Here is a 14,291-nt window from a genome sequence, read left to right as displayed (position 1 = left end):
TTCAGTTAATACGCAGACCATCATAGATATAGACAGGGTTTGGGAAGTTGGGGAATGACAGGAGTTATAGGAAAGGGAGTAATGGCTTATGCAAGAAAACAGGGCACAAGAAAAGGGGGAGGAATTCCTTCCCCTTGGAAATACCCACCATTCAGTATCCAAATGCAACTGATTAGCCCCAAAAATGGGCTCTACCCTCAGCTCCTCAGCCTTCTTCCCAGAGGAAGTCTGCTCTAGGGAGAGGAGGTAGGGAGCTTTGGCGGTGGATTGATGGGACAACTGAGGAGCTGTAGGGTCAACAGAACCTTCAGGGAAGTGGAAATATTCCCCTTGAATTATATTTAGATTATTATACCATCCTTCAGCTACAATGTTAAATGAACAGAAAAGCTTCAAAACAGCATGTGACCTCTATTGTGTACAGTTATAAGGCATGCATTTGTGATTGAAAGCTCAGAGCTCAAAGGATTTGATGATTGTGATTGTGATCAAACACCTCCCCCACGTTGGATATTGTGCGGTTCATTCTAATACAAGAATGGTTAAAAGAAAAGAAACACGGTAATTGGGGCGACCCGGGTGGTTCAGTGGTTTAGCGCCTGCCTTCGGCCCAGGGCGTGATCCTGGAGACCCGGGATCGAGTTCCACGTCAGGCTCCCTCCATGGAGCCTGCTTCTCCCTCTGCCTGTGTCTCTGCCTCTCTTTCTCTCTGTGTCTCTCATGAATAAATAAATAAAATCTTTAAATAAAAAAAAGAAACACGGTAATTTTAAAACTTTCCTGAAGCATCAAAAAGTGGATGCCCATAGTGAGTGGTGCTATATAACAGCTGCTTTTCTTTCTATGTATTTAGGGAGACGCAAATATAAGGCATAAAACTTTGTAGGGGGGCATCCCTGGTGGCCCAGCGGTTTAGCGCCACTTTCAGCCCAGGGTGTGATCCTGGAGACCCGGGATGGAGTCCCACGTCAGGCTCCCTCCGTGGAGCCTGCTTCTCCCTCTGCCTGTGTCTCTGCCTCTCTCTCTCTCTCTCTCTCTCTCTGTCTCTCATGGATAAATAAATAAAAATCTTAAAAAAAAAAAAAACAACTTTGTAGGGGACATAAGAAAATAGAACCACCACCAGAACTCTAAATGATGTATGTTTGTGGATGAATATAACCTTGTGACTGAATGGCTGAATGATGTCTTCCAAAGATGTCCACACATAAATCCCAGGAATTTGTGGATATGTTACCTTACAGGGTAAAACGGATTTTGTAGATGGGATTCAGTGAAGGGTATGGAGATAAGGAAAGCATCCTGGATTATCCAGGTGAGCCCAATGTACTCACAAGGGTCCTCGTAAGAGGGAGGGAGGAGGATCAGAGTGAGTCATAGTAGATGTAATGAGAAGAGCAAGATATTGGAGTGATGTGAACAAGGGGAAATGGGCCAAGGAATTCAGGCATCCTCTTGAAGCTAGACAATGCAAGGAAACAGATTTTCCTTTGAAAGCTCCAAAAGTAATACAGCCCTGCCAACATCTTAATTTTAGACTCTGACTTCTAGAACTCTAAGATAATAAAATTGTGTTGTTTTAAACCATTGCGTTCATGGTAATCTGTTACAGCAAAAAGGAAACTAAAAGAAACTTCATTCCCCCTGCTTAAAATTTTTGAAGGATAAAGGAGGTGAGAGGATGAGACAAGGGGTGGGGGCATAAAGGGCACTTGATTCATGAGCCCTGGGGGCCTAGACTAGGTCTAGTGGCCTGCTAGAGATGATACTCAGGAGTATCACATTTTCTGTTAAATATTCAGAAATTTTGGAAGCCTGTAGTTAACCATTGATAGCTTGATATTGTCCAGGATTTACACCCAAAACACACAAATCCAGGCTTTGCTGCCCTCCCCATAGCAGTGTTACCAGTTACCATTGGTTGGCACCAGTCAGTGGCTGATCAATTCAGCAGCACTGTAATGGAGACTGCCAGGTGGCAGGGGGCTATAGGTAGCTTCTGGCAGCTGAGGACTTCAGTCCTACATCTGGAAGAACCTGAATCCAGCCAACAACCCAGTGAGTCTGGAAGAGGACCCAAGCTCCAGAAAGGAACCCAGGAGCCTAGTGAGACCCTGAGCAGAGGACTCCGGCCTATACCTCAGATCCAAGGACATCATGAGATAATAAGTATGTCTTGATTAAGCTGCTGTTTGTGTGATTCGTTATGCAGCAATAGAAAATTAACACACATTCTATAAATATTCTATATCTATAATTCTATATCTATAAATAGTTTCTTGCCCTCCCAAATATTCTCTTCCTCAGGTTCCTAGTCCTTTTTTAAAAAATTTTTTAAAGATCTTATTTATTTATTCATGAGAGACACACAGAGAGAGGCAGAGACACAGGCAGAGGGAGAAGCAGGCTCCCTGCAGGGAGCCTCATGTGAGACTCGATCCCAGAACCCCGGGATCATGCCCTGAGCTAAAGGCAGACGTTCAGATGAACCACTCAGGCATCCCCTAGTCCTTTTTTTAAAAGCATTTTTTACATGATCCTATGTCCTGGTTCTGCCCCATTTTCATCTCTCTCATCTTCGGGCATTTCAGATGATGATATTCCTCCAACTATAAGGAGTGGATCTGATAGGACCGACACAATGATAAGCAGCTCCAGGAGGGAGGCACAGGATCCATGTTCTGAATTGAATTTCTGGCAGAAGTGGCGTTGGTGGTTCCCGTGATTGTGCATAACTCCAGTGGACAGATGGCAGTCACAAAGGGTAAAAAAATGTGTAAGCAGGCAGTGCCACTCCCCTTCCCTCTAGGTCCCTCGTGGTTATTGGTCCCACTGTGAATTCTCAGCCCACCAATGAAGAGCTTCTGTTTAGGAGTGTGAGAGAGGTCCCATCACAGCAGAAATGAAGGAAAGGCCCCCCAACACTCTTCAGGTCTCAACTAACAGCCTGGGAGGATCAGATAAATAGTGCCCAGGACAAAATGTCCTAGAAGCTCAAGGAGAGAAGCAGAAGTAGGAGGAGAGAAAAGGAAGGAAGGAGAATGTGACTGGCAGAGAAAAAGCACAGAGTCAAAAAAGCCCAGGACGTTTTGGGAACCACAAGTAGTTTACCTACAGAATCTATGACAAAAGTATAAAACATCTGAAAGAATTTTGTAGACCCAAATTTTGAGACCCTTGGGTCTTGTCTTCAATTTGATGGTAAAATTGGGATTTGTCTTCTAAATTTAGTTAAGGGTGATGTGGAGGATGAATTAGAGCTAGGGCGCTTTGAGTGACCTGTGACAATGACAAGTTCAATGAAACACCTGCAGTTACCATGAAGATGATGGGGGGATGTGAGAAGAGAGGTGTGCACTGTGGCTCCCAACACCAGCCTGGGTCATGAGCCTGTGGGTTGGGAGATAGAATTGCAGATGCTGCTAACATGTTTGGCGTAGGGCTGAGTGGGAAGCAGGAGGTTGGGTATCTTGGGTTTCTGACCTGGATGTCTTACATATGGTGCATATGGGAACACGCCTTGCAGAGTTAGAATGCACAAAGACATCAAATAAGAAAAGATATGGAAGGTGACAAATTCTGATTTTGTGAGATCAGTTTGCAATGCCAAAGGACACCCAGTGAATGTTAACCCTGGAGAAACATTTAGCCCTGGAGAAAATGGAAGAGTGTGGGCTTTGGAGAGAAAACAGTGGTAGACAAAGTCAGCAGCCATATGTCAGGTGAATGAGGCCAGGTAAAGTTGAAAGGTTTGAGCAGAGGAGGAAGAACTCATGAAGGAGGGTAGATGAGGCCAGAGAAATGGGCCACTATCCAGGTATTAAAGGAATCCAAGGTGAGAGGGGTGAAAAAGAGAACATAAGAGTGTCAACTACTGCAGTAAGCTCAAACTGGATCAATATGGAACCATGTCCATGAAGATGTCATAGAACTTATCTTGCTTCATACACAGTGAATGAGCAAAAATGCATAAACATCAGGAAAACATCACTAACAGGGCACCTGGATGGTGCAGTGGTTGAGCTCTGCCTTCAGCTCAGGTGATCCTGGGGTCCTGGGATCAAGTTCCGCATCAGGCTCCCCACAGGGAGCCTGGTTCTCCCTCTGCCTGTGTCTCTGCCTCTCTCTGTGTGTCTCTCATGAATAAATAAATAAAATATTTTTTTTTAAATCACTAACAGTCATTGAACAAAGAAAGGGGGAGGATTATGAGTGTTTTCCATGGGCCACATACAGCCTGAAAGAGGGTGAGAGCTGGCTCTCTGAGCTGTGTGAAATCCTATCCAAGAGGGCTGCCTGGAGGAGAGGTAATTGCAGCAGAGAGAAGCAGAAAGGGAGCTGCCAAATGCCTAAGCACTGTAAGAGCTATACTATATATAGTAGGCACTGTGCTCAGCACCCCAGTGAGGGGTGACAGGGTCCCCTGAAGAACACATTCAAACTCCCCACAAGAGAAAAGATCAGCTTCAACCACCTGCCAAACCCAGAAAGCTCCTAAGTATCAGGACACCAGAACAGTATCATTCAGGTAAGAACTTTCCTGTCTTTTCTGTCTCTTCCCTTTCGTGAAACCAGGGGCAGTTGGACGAATGAAGGAAGAGGAGAAACTCCAAAAAGCAAATAGAGAAGATGCTCTCCTTTCCGGTCCCAAGAGGAAAAGAGAAGGAAATCCAATGTTCAGGGAAATATACCTTCTGGTTAGTGAAATAAAATTGTTTAGAATAAATAGAAGTGACTAGAGAGCTTGTTGTCTAAGCATGATCCTCAAAGTCTAGCATATGCTATTAGAGATTCCATCCCAGTAGGAAGGGAAGAGCCAACTTCACAGAGGGGGTCTTAAGAGGCACCAATGGGAGGAATAGAGTTGCTTTCTAATTGAGAAGACTATTTATTCAACAAGAATACACAGATAGAAAAAGACAGAAAAAGAAGACTTCACCTATAAAACAGAGAGGGGGGTTCAAGTGAAGTTAAATTTCTGACACAGAATTCCCTGGCCTGATATAATATGCAGGTAGACAAGGCCTGCAGGCTCACACAGATAAACCACTGAATGCTCTGATTATCTAATTCTCCTGTGAACACCATCAGGGACTTTGGGTGGACATCAGGAAAAAAGGATCTGGTGAAGCGGGATTTCAGGGCCAAGATCTAGTAAGTGGAGCAGGAGAGATCCAGTAAGCCAAGGGATGAAATATCCAGGAAAGCACTGACAAAAATAACAACTCACATGTACAGCAAACATTTACTGGGGGCTCTTCGTTCATAGAATCTCATTTAATCTTCACAGCAACCTATGAGTACAGGAAGAGTGTCAGGTATACCCTATAGGCTTTGTACTTGGAAATGTGCCTGGCATGTTATAAGCACTCCATATAAGCTATATATTGTCCTAAGATGAGTGCTATTATTACATTTTATGGGTGAGGGAATTGAGACTTAGAAAGTGAAGTCTTTTCTTTTCAAAATTACCAGGGGTCCTTTGGTAAGTAAAAACTGACGGTGGGATTTGGATTTAGGGATCTGACTCCAGGGTATTCACTCTGACACCCATTCTTCTCTCCTTTCAGCCTCTTTCCCTCTGAGACCCAGTAGCTCCAGAAACTGTTCTGTGTTCAACCTGGCAGTGCCTTGCTGCCAACCACACTGTCAACCAAACCCCGACCCAAAGGTGAGGGTGATAGCCAAGAGATTAATGTAACACTGCCATGAGTCTTGGCCTTTAAAGGAGGGTTTTGGGGATCCCTGGGTGGCACAGCGGTTTGGCGCCTGCCTTTGGCCCAGGGCGCGGTCCTGGAGACCCGGGATCAAATCCCACATCAGGCTCCCGGTGCATGGAGCCTGCTTCTCCCTCTGCCTATGTCTCTGCCTCTCTCTCTCTCTCTCTCTCTCTCATAAATAAATAAAAATTTAAAAAAATAAATAAAAAAATAAAGGAGGGTTTTGAAGACTGAAAAGATGATAAGTGTCCTAATGAAAGTCTAATGGATGATATACTTACATTCAGTGGGAATTTCTTGAGCAAGAAATAGGAAAGAAAGGAGAGAGAGGAAGAGGATAGCAGCTAGACAAGGGCCAGTAGAAATCACCACATCTCTTTTCTTTCTTTTTAAGATTTACTTATTAGAGAGAGAGCACACGTGGCAGGGAGCGACAGAAAGTCTTACGCAGACTGCAACTGAGTGCGGAGCCCAACTCAAGGCTTGATCTCATGATGCTGAGATCACAACCTGAGCTGAAGCCAAGAATCAGATGCTTAACTGACTGCACCACCCAGGTTCCTCCAAATCACCACATCTTTTGACATCACTGCCACAATAACTGCCTTCTCCATAACCAGATTGCTAGCTTTGGTCCAGAGCTGAACAGCAGGTGAGGTGGAGTCTCTTGAGAGGAGTACAGAAATTGCTTCTCAACAGCTTTGAAGAGCTCATAAAAATGAAAAATATTGAGCAAAGAAAATGAATATCGAGGGGTAGGCTATACTGAGACAGTGGGCCTAATGCCAGCTATCCTGGTGGCAGGGAGTTAAATTGTGGCCCACTCTCCCCTTTTATTTGGGTTCCAATTGTGTATGACATCCTTTCTCCTTTGTAAATACCAAAATAAACCCTATAAAGGGGTTCCCCATCATCCCTGGTACATTTTCTCTTTTCTCCTCCAATCCTCTTTCATCCTTATCCACTCAGCAAACACCTGTTGTCCTGAACTGAACTCAAGGTCTCAGTCTGCTCAGTGGCACAGGCCTGGAGCTGCATTTCCACTAACTGTTCAAGATGTTCCACTATTACCACATTCAACATGCCCGGACTCATCTTCTTCTAACAGAAATCTGTTCTCTTTCCCCAGCACCCATTAACAATAACACCTGGGAGTCATCTTTCATAATTTTCTTCTAAATTTCCCATTAACTTAATCCCATAAATATACTTCTCTGATAATACTTCTCTTCGGAACACTTTCACTACCACCACCACTGCCTTCCTTCAAACCTGGGGATGTTTATAATTTCTTTGAAACAGGCCTTTGCCCCATCGCCCAGGCCATCCCACACTTTGCTGTCAGAAAACTCTGTCAACACCTTAGACATCATCATTTCACAGTTTTAATCAAAAGTCACTCATGGCTGTCAGTGAATGACCACCAAGATGAACTTTCCGAGTTCAAGGTATTATGTATTCCACCCCATTTGTCTTTCCCACACCAACTTCCTACGACCACCCTAGACACACCGCTGGTCCAACCACAGAGACCCAATGGCCAGGCCTTTGAAAAGGCAAGGAAAGAACTTTCTCAGAGGCAAATATTTCTACTCTAAGACAGGATCTGGGGTTAACCCAGTATGTCAGAACGAGTCAGGAGCACCAAACCCAAGGTTTATCTTGGCTATCAAGGGGTGGCCACTCCCTGATTAAAAAACACAACAATTAGTGAGTTATAGGCAGAAACACAGAAAAAGAGGTAAAATAATCCCTGGAGTTTGGCTAGGTTGTGCGGAGTAGTAAAAAGAGGTTTCAGAATCTGATATTAGAAAAATAAGGAAAAGAGAATCAAAATGGATGTGAGCAGTCCAGGAAGCTCTCCTAGAAAGGTGGAGAAGGGGCAAGCTCAAAGGAATTAAAATTTGGGGGGACAGAGACCATGTGTAAAAAGAGCTTTTCTGCTCCTAGCAAGAATGAACCTCCCTATGCTTAGAGTTCGATAGTCTTCATCATGGTCTGATTTCGCCAGCGTGAATTTTGAGTGACCCTGGGAGGGAACAGGACAGCAAAGGAGATGATTTAGCACAGTGTATTTTCAAGAGCTTGAGTTGAACTAGCTGCTCTAGAGTCACACAACAATCGCTACCCGGTGATGCAGTGATGAGGTCACAAGTGGTGCTCCCCTTCCCCCCCCATCTCTGGCTTCCTCAGAGTTAGGCAGAGGAATCAGAGGGAAAATCCACCTTCTCACACACAGCAATACCATCCACCTCACTCGACTACTTGTCAAGTTCACTACCAACACAAAGGGGTGAGTTGCATTTGGACAACCACACATGCCCTGCCTTTTTCCTCTCCTTTCTTAAGAGTGACTTAAAGCACCTCAGGCATTGAACAGGGTTGAGATGATGGTTATTTTTCAATGAAAGCTTCCTTTCATTTTCAGTAGCAAGAACTGAGCTATGCTCAGCTTATTTCAAAGAGAGATTCTTAACAATTTTGGAGTTTAACTTAATGATCTATTTCTCCAGAGAGCCATATTGCTTTTAAAACCAAATTAGATAAAAGTTACCTTTTATATTGTTAATCAAAGGAGTGCCAGTTAGATACAACTTGCAAGTATTGTCATTGGCTAAAAAGCCCTGTGCATATCTAGAAATCAAACCATCCATAGAAGACCTAGCTCAGGGCAAAACTCAAAATAGAAAATAGGGAAAATAAAATCATATTTTATTATTAAATCCTTAAAATCATTTTATGGCTCTCACATTCATATTTTCAGAGGAATTAGAATTTCCCGGTTCATCTCCTCCTCTCCTGACTTCTTCCCTTCCTCTAATCACGAGGAGGAGGATTGGAATGGTCCATGGGAGTTCAACCATGGTAGAGATGGAGATTCAATTATCTTCCCATCCCCAGTTTCCAAGGGAAGAAAGCAATTATCAAGAAAACAATGCTTTGAAAGCTTGGGCAAGGCACAGAAATGAAAGAAGTGTCCTGAGTCCCTGAGTTCCTAAACCCACTCATATACCCTCTCATTCCATCTCCAGAGGGTTGGGGAGGTGGCCCTGCAGGAGTTGTTTAAAACCCTTGTGCCATGGATGCCTTTAGCTGTCTGACCAAATTCATGACTTCAGAATAATGTATTTAAATGAATTAATTAAAAGACATGGACTTACAAATGATATCAATCATATTGGTAACATATGATCAAATATGGTTTTATCATTGGGAAGGGATAGTAGTTCCAGGACCCTAAGTTGAGAACTCCTGCTGGGAGATATGGAATGGAGACAAGGGTAAGTGAACAAAAAGCAGGGTAAGAGTGAAGAGACCAAGAAATGTTGTCATCAATCCATTCCATGGACAAGAGGACAGCCCAGAGGACAGCCCTTAAATGGGAATTTGGTATAGAGCCCCAACCATTCCAGGAAAATTTTTTGTAGAAGCAAGGATGGACAGGAAGTGTGAGTGAGAAGGCTTGCTGGTCCTCTTCCACCTTGCAGTGGTCTCCCACATACTACCTGTTGCATATTTCTTTGCAGGGCATAGAAAATCAAAGAATGTCGAGTGATGATAACAATAAATCTAGTGAACCCAAGAATGAGCCCAAGAATTGTGATCCCAGATGTGAACAAAAGTGTGAAGCCAAATGCCAGCCCAGCTGTTTAAAGAAGCTGCTGCAAAGGTGCTCTGAAAAGTACCCACGAGAAAAGTGCCCAGCACCACCAAAGTGCCCACCGTGCCCCCCACCATGCCCTTCTCCATGCCCGACTTCCTGCCCCCCCAAGCCCTGTGCCAAGCCCTGTCCTCCTAAATGCCCATCTCCCTGCCCACCCCCAGAGTGAGGTACCAAGGGTACCACTCAACCCACTACCTCCAACATCTCTACCATGTTCACCATCTTGGTGTTGAAAGCTGAAGCCATGAACTGACAAGTAAATATGTCCCTCTGCTGTGCAAAGCTTTCTTCTCCTGTTTTTGTTTTTGTTTTTGGTAGTTTGGGGTTTGTTTGTTGTTTTCCAGCACTAAAACACCAACAAGCAATCCCTAGAGAGTAAGGCTAGAACCCTGGCACTCCAAAGTCAACAACTTTTGAAGATAGCCTACCTTCTGGCCCCACCTGCTGCATAAAAGGATGTGGCATCTCCTGAGGGGTGTACGTAGGGAATGCAGACTGGCAGAGCCATAAATATGGCTGTTAACAGTGGTTCGCCTCAGGAGCTCAAGTGGCCATGATGCAGAAAGAAGATGTAAGGGGGAAAGAAGAGTGGGATGTTGAGGAAAGGTCCAGTCCAGAAAGGCTGAGGAAAAATTCTGCCCTCAGCTATTAATCCCACTGCATAATGCTTGGGCAGAACACTCTGAAAACAGGCTGTGTGGGCTTAAACTCTAACTCTGCTATTTCCTTGTCTCTATAAAAGGAATGCTGATGCTAGCAGTGGGCTTACAGAGTTGTCATGAGGCTTAGGAAGTAAAGTGTGTCCAGTGCCCAATTTACTGGGACATAGCCAGCCCTCAGAAAGGGGAACACATGGTACCTATCCAGGTGTCACATGTCACACCTGAACATAACTGCTCTGTGCCTTTCTTCACCATCAGGCTATAAGTCTCCTGAGTACAATATTTAGGTTCTAACTTATGCCTATAAGCACAGCTAGGCACTCATCTAAAAAATAAAAAGCAGTGCCTGGGTGGTTCAGTTGGGTGAGTGTCCAACTCGTGGTTTCAGCTTCATCATTGCAGCAGCATGAGATTAAGCCCATCATCGGGCTCTGCACTCAGAGGGGAGTCTGCTTGAGAGTCTCTCCCTCTCCCCCACTCACACTCATTCTCTCTCTGTAAAAAAATAAATCTTTAAACAAATAAATAAATAATAAAAAACAAAATTGGAGTTGTGGATTACACAATGTCAACTGGCTGGTTTGGATACTTTGAACCATACTTAGGTAACGTCTCCATGGAGAGAATTCTAGTGAAAGGTACACGGGAGTGTCAACATTCTAGTAATTTTAGTACAATGGAGTTATGTGTAACCAATGGAGTATTTTTATTTTCACTAGTCTTTGGATTTTCATTAAGTTTTTATTTCCCATGTAATAGAAAAAAAATTACATAATCATGAATATTTCAGAAACCCACCAAAGTCCTTTCATTTGCTTAATGAACTAAATAAATAAATAAATAAATAAATAAAGGAAAAACATCTTCCTACATCTGAGTACACAACTTGGATGCCTTCCTTTGAGAGATAGGGTCTCAGTTCCAGGCCCCCAGTGGCTCTATGGCAGTGTGGTTCAGGTGTTGGTGCTCTCCTGGGTGGTTCTGAGGACTCTGGGGACAGACTGGGTGGAGGCCATCTCTGAGAACATGAAACCATCCATTTGCCAATTTAGTTCTTTTTCTCTCATGTAAATGAAACCAAAGATACACATCTCTTAATGGCTACTTTCCCAACAAAACCTGGATCAAAGGCAATGCCAGGGAAGATGGCTACAACGTGATGAGTGTGCTGCCTCCCTGCAGAATGCCATAATTACTCCCAGCCCCAGCGACAGTCACCAAGGCCCTGCCCCAAATGGTAAAGAGTTGTTTAAGTAAATTAGCAACACCTGAAGAATGGCACGATGAGAACCTGTGTGGTGTCAGTCTTGATGGCTCACAGATACTGTGATAGGGCAGGACCAAGCCTCTCCTTTCATGGAAAAGCTGTAAGAAGAGACTCTACCACAGACCCCCATGCATCATTGTTTCTTGAGAAGCAGGCAGTGCACTGCTGACCTTGCAAAAGGACTTTTAAGTCCTCCCAGACCGGGCCAGCTAGGGGCGTTGCTGTGAGCTGGGCCAATGCTATATGAAAGGGCTGGCACACAATCACAGGAATGTCTTGCTTTGAAGCCCTGCAGCTGGAAAGCACCCTAGAGCTCACTTTCTTTTTTTTTTTTAAGTTTCCATCCAGGATTTTTATTTATTTTTTTTTTTAATTTTTTATTGGTGTTCAATTTACTAACATACAGAATAACCCCCAGTGCCCGTCACCCATTCACTCCCACCCCCCGCCCTCCTCCCCTTCTACCACCCCTAGTTCGTTTCCCAGAGTTAGCAGTCTAGAGCTCACTTTCATTCATCTCCTACATGCAAATGGCAGCTGGGGAGATGGCAGTAAGGAACCAGTTACCAAACCTGTCTTATTTTCCTGTCTTGCTTCCACATGACCAAATATTCCAGCCAGGAACATAAGCACAGACACATCCTGGGAGGCTTTATTGATGATAAGTTATAACTGCTTCTGTGCCCCAGCTGCTTATGCTCTGCAAATAAATCAGTGGGTTAATACATTAAGTCAATTGCCAAACACATAAAGATGCTAAAATACAAATTGATCGTAAAATCCATAGCAGGTTATTTTCAGGTGCACTGGCTGCATAAAACCTGTGATGCCTTACCTACAGAGTTCTGGGCTCTCTCTTAGGCTTGAAGGAAATGATGCTCAGACTGAGGGTTCATGCTTTTCCCACCAGGAAAATCCCCATAGTTTCTCATCTACACCATCCAGAACCTCCTAACTGGATTCTGAGATTCCAAGTTCACCTTCTAGTCCTTCCTCCAGTGTAAGACAGAGAAGGCAGGCTGGCTAAAATCCAAATCTAAATATGTCACTCCCCTGCTTAAAACCCTTAAAAGGTTCCTTTTTGCCTAAAGAACAGCTTGAATGACTTGACCAGTCACGCATAAGTCTTCCAGAGCTGGCCCCCACCTCCTTGTCTGGCTTTACCTTGCCACTTCTCTCTCCTAGAACTGTGCAGCCCAGCATCAGGTAACTGGTGGCACTTTGGCACAGCAGAGAGTTTCTGGACTGTGTGACTTTACACTTGTCTATTCTCTATCATTCTTCCTCTTCCCACTGAGTCCTCCTCTGAGTAATCCACTTGAGCAGGTGGGTCTTCATCTCCCTCTGAACCCAACTCAGGGGTCACCTACTCTAGGAAGCTTCCTCCTCTGCCCCCGAAGGCTGGTCAGATGCCCCTTACTATGGTCTCAGAGAATCCATGCCTTTCTCCTATAACACTTACCTCACCATATTCTGTCCATCTATTTACACTGGGTTGTAAGTTCTTTGAGAACAGACACTGCCTGGCACACATAGCAGATATTCAATAGCAATAAATGAGTGCACATTCAGTGGCTTTGGATGCACTTTTCCAAAGAGGAAAGGACTGCTCTGGGCTGAGGCCCTGGCTACTGTGTTATGTGCCCTTGCCACATGGGTCATTCCCAGAATTCAGGGATAGGAGAGGGGGACAGGGCTGAATATAGGTGGCTTCTGGCTGAGAAAAAAGCATCCCTGGCATTGGTCACTTTTCCCTTTGATCACAAGGTACAGATCCTGCCAGCCCTACCCTCCAGCCTCGCCTGGGAAGTACAGCCTGCCTCCCAGCAGATTTCTTACTTTGGAAGGCAGCATGGTAAAGGGAAATGTCTTGTCATCACAAAGACATGGATTCAAAGTGAGCTGTACACTCTCAACTGTGAGGCCCAGGCAAATTGTGTCACCTCAATGGGAGAAGTGGTCTCAGTTTCTTCCCTTGAAGAATGAGAAGAAATGTCTCATTGAGGTGTGGAGATGACTGACCAGTGAGATGGTATATGCAAAGCCCCCAGCATGGGAAACTGAACTTAGAAAGCCAGGACACAAAAGCACTCAAGAACTGGTTAGCACTTGGAGTCGTCACCCCTATCTATGATGGCACATTTCTTGTTCTTCTGTTCTGCTGTGGAGTGCAGTGGGCTTGAGGAGGAAAGAGAGAGTTAAAGAAAGGAAGGCAAATATCTTTGAAGGAAGTAGATTTACAAGGCCAAACCTCCCATCCTGTTCCCAAAGTGGGCCCCAGAACCCACAAATCACAGTAGGAGCCAGATGAGGACTTTTGCATCACTGAGTATAAGTGCTAGATGTGGCACAAAATGTGCCCAGTGTCTCAGTTGTCTGGGAGAGGAAACTCAGCTCCAGAGAAGGAAACATCTTAAACAAGATCACATTGAGTTGGTTGCTAGAAGAGTCTAGGATTTCTAAGCCCAACTTAAGCCATGATGAGTCAAAGGGAAAAGGACTGAAGACTAGTATGAACCTAAACAATTTTGGAACATACTTCTCCCCATTTCCTGTGTCTGTGGTCTTTAACCTGGAGGCCATGAACCTCCTGAAGGTAAAGATGCGTACCTATGTATAAATTTCCTCATCACCTCAATACTATTAAGAACCATTGGCTGATCTGCATCTTTGTTGCTTTCCTGAAGTTTATAAAAAGTCCCAAGTGCAGTGATGTCCTAAATGTTTTTAAATGGGCCATTGCCTAGTCCAGGCATGAGCTAACCACATGATCTTAAAGTAGGCACTTAATACCTTTGTACCTCAATTGCCTCATCTTAAGAAGAATGCAGTTGATAAATAATGTAGTGCCTCTTATTTAAGCACGTGTTGAACTGAAACGAGGAAAAGGAATCAGGTGGCCTGTCATGTCCCCTCTGGGAGCAATGACCTGTGACCCACAACCCCTCCCACAACCTCTGATTCAGACTCTCCGTGCA

The 14,291-nt window shown here is 44.4% G+C and overlaps 1 protein-coding gene and 1 long non-coding RNA gene across 2 annotated transcripts in view; both read left to right on the top strand.

Annotated features, from left to right (window-relative positions):
- The window catches only part of LOC140600616 (uncharacterized), a 487,558-nt gene that overhangs the window by 18,535 nt on the left and 454,732 nt on the right, over nucleotides 1–14,291 (top strand). The window lies entirely within an intron of this gene.
- On the top strand, nucleotides 7,860–9,666 carry LELP1 (late cornified envelope like proline rich 1). The gene is made up of 2 exons (XM_072769099.1): nucleotides 7,860–8,013; nucleotides 9,248–9,666. The coding sequence occupies exon 2, from the start codon at nucleotides 9,266–9,268 to the stop codon at nucleotides 9,548–9,550; it is 285 nt and encodes a 94-aa protein (XP_072625200.1). The 5' UTR covers nucleotides 7,860–8,013; nucleotides 9,248–9,265; the 3' UTR covers nucleotides 9,551–9,666.

This window comes from Canis lupus, chromosome 12 (genome assembly GCF_048164855.1).
Source record: "Canis lupus baileyi chromosome 12, mCanLup2.hap1, whole genome shotgun sequence".
NCBI lineage: Eukaryota > Metazoa > Chordata > Mammalia > Carnivora > Canidae > Canis > Canis lupus.
Note: the sequence above shows the minus strand (reverse complement) of the source record. Positions and strands in the feature narration are given on the sequence as shown.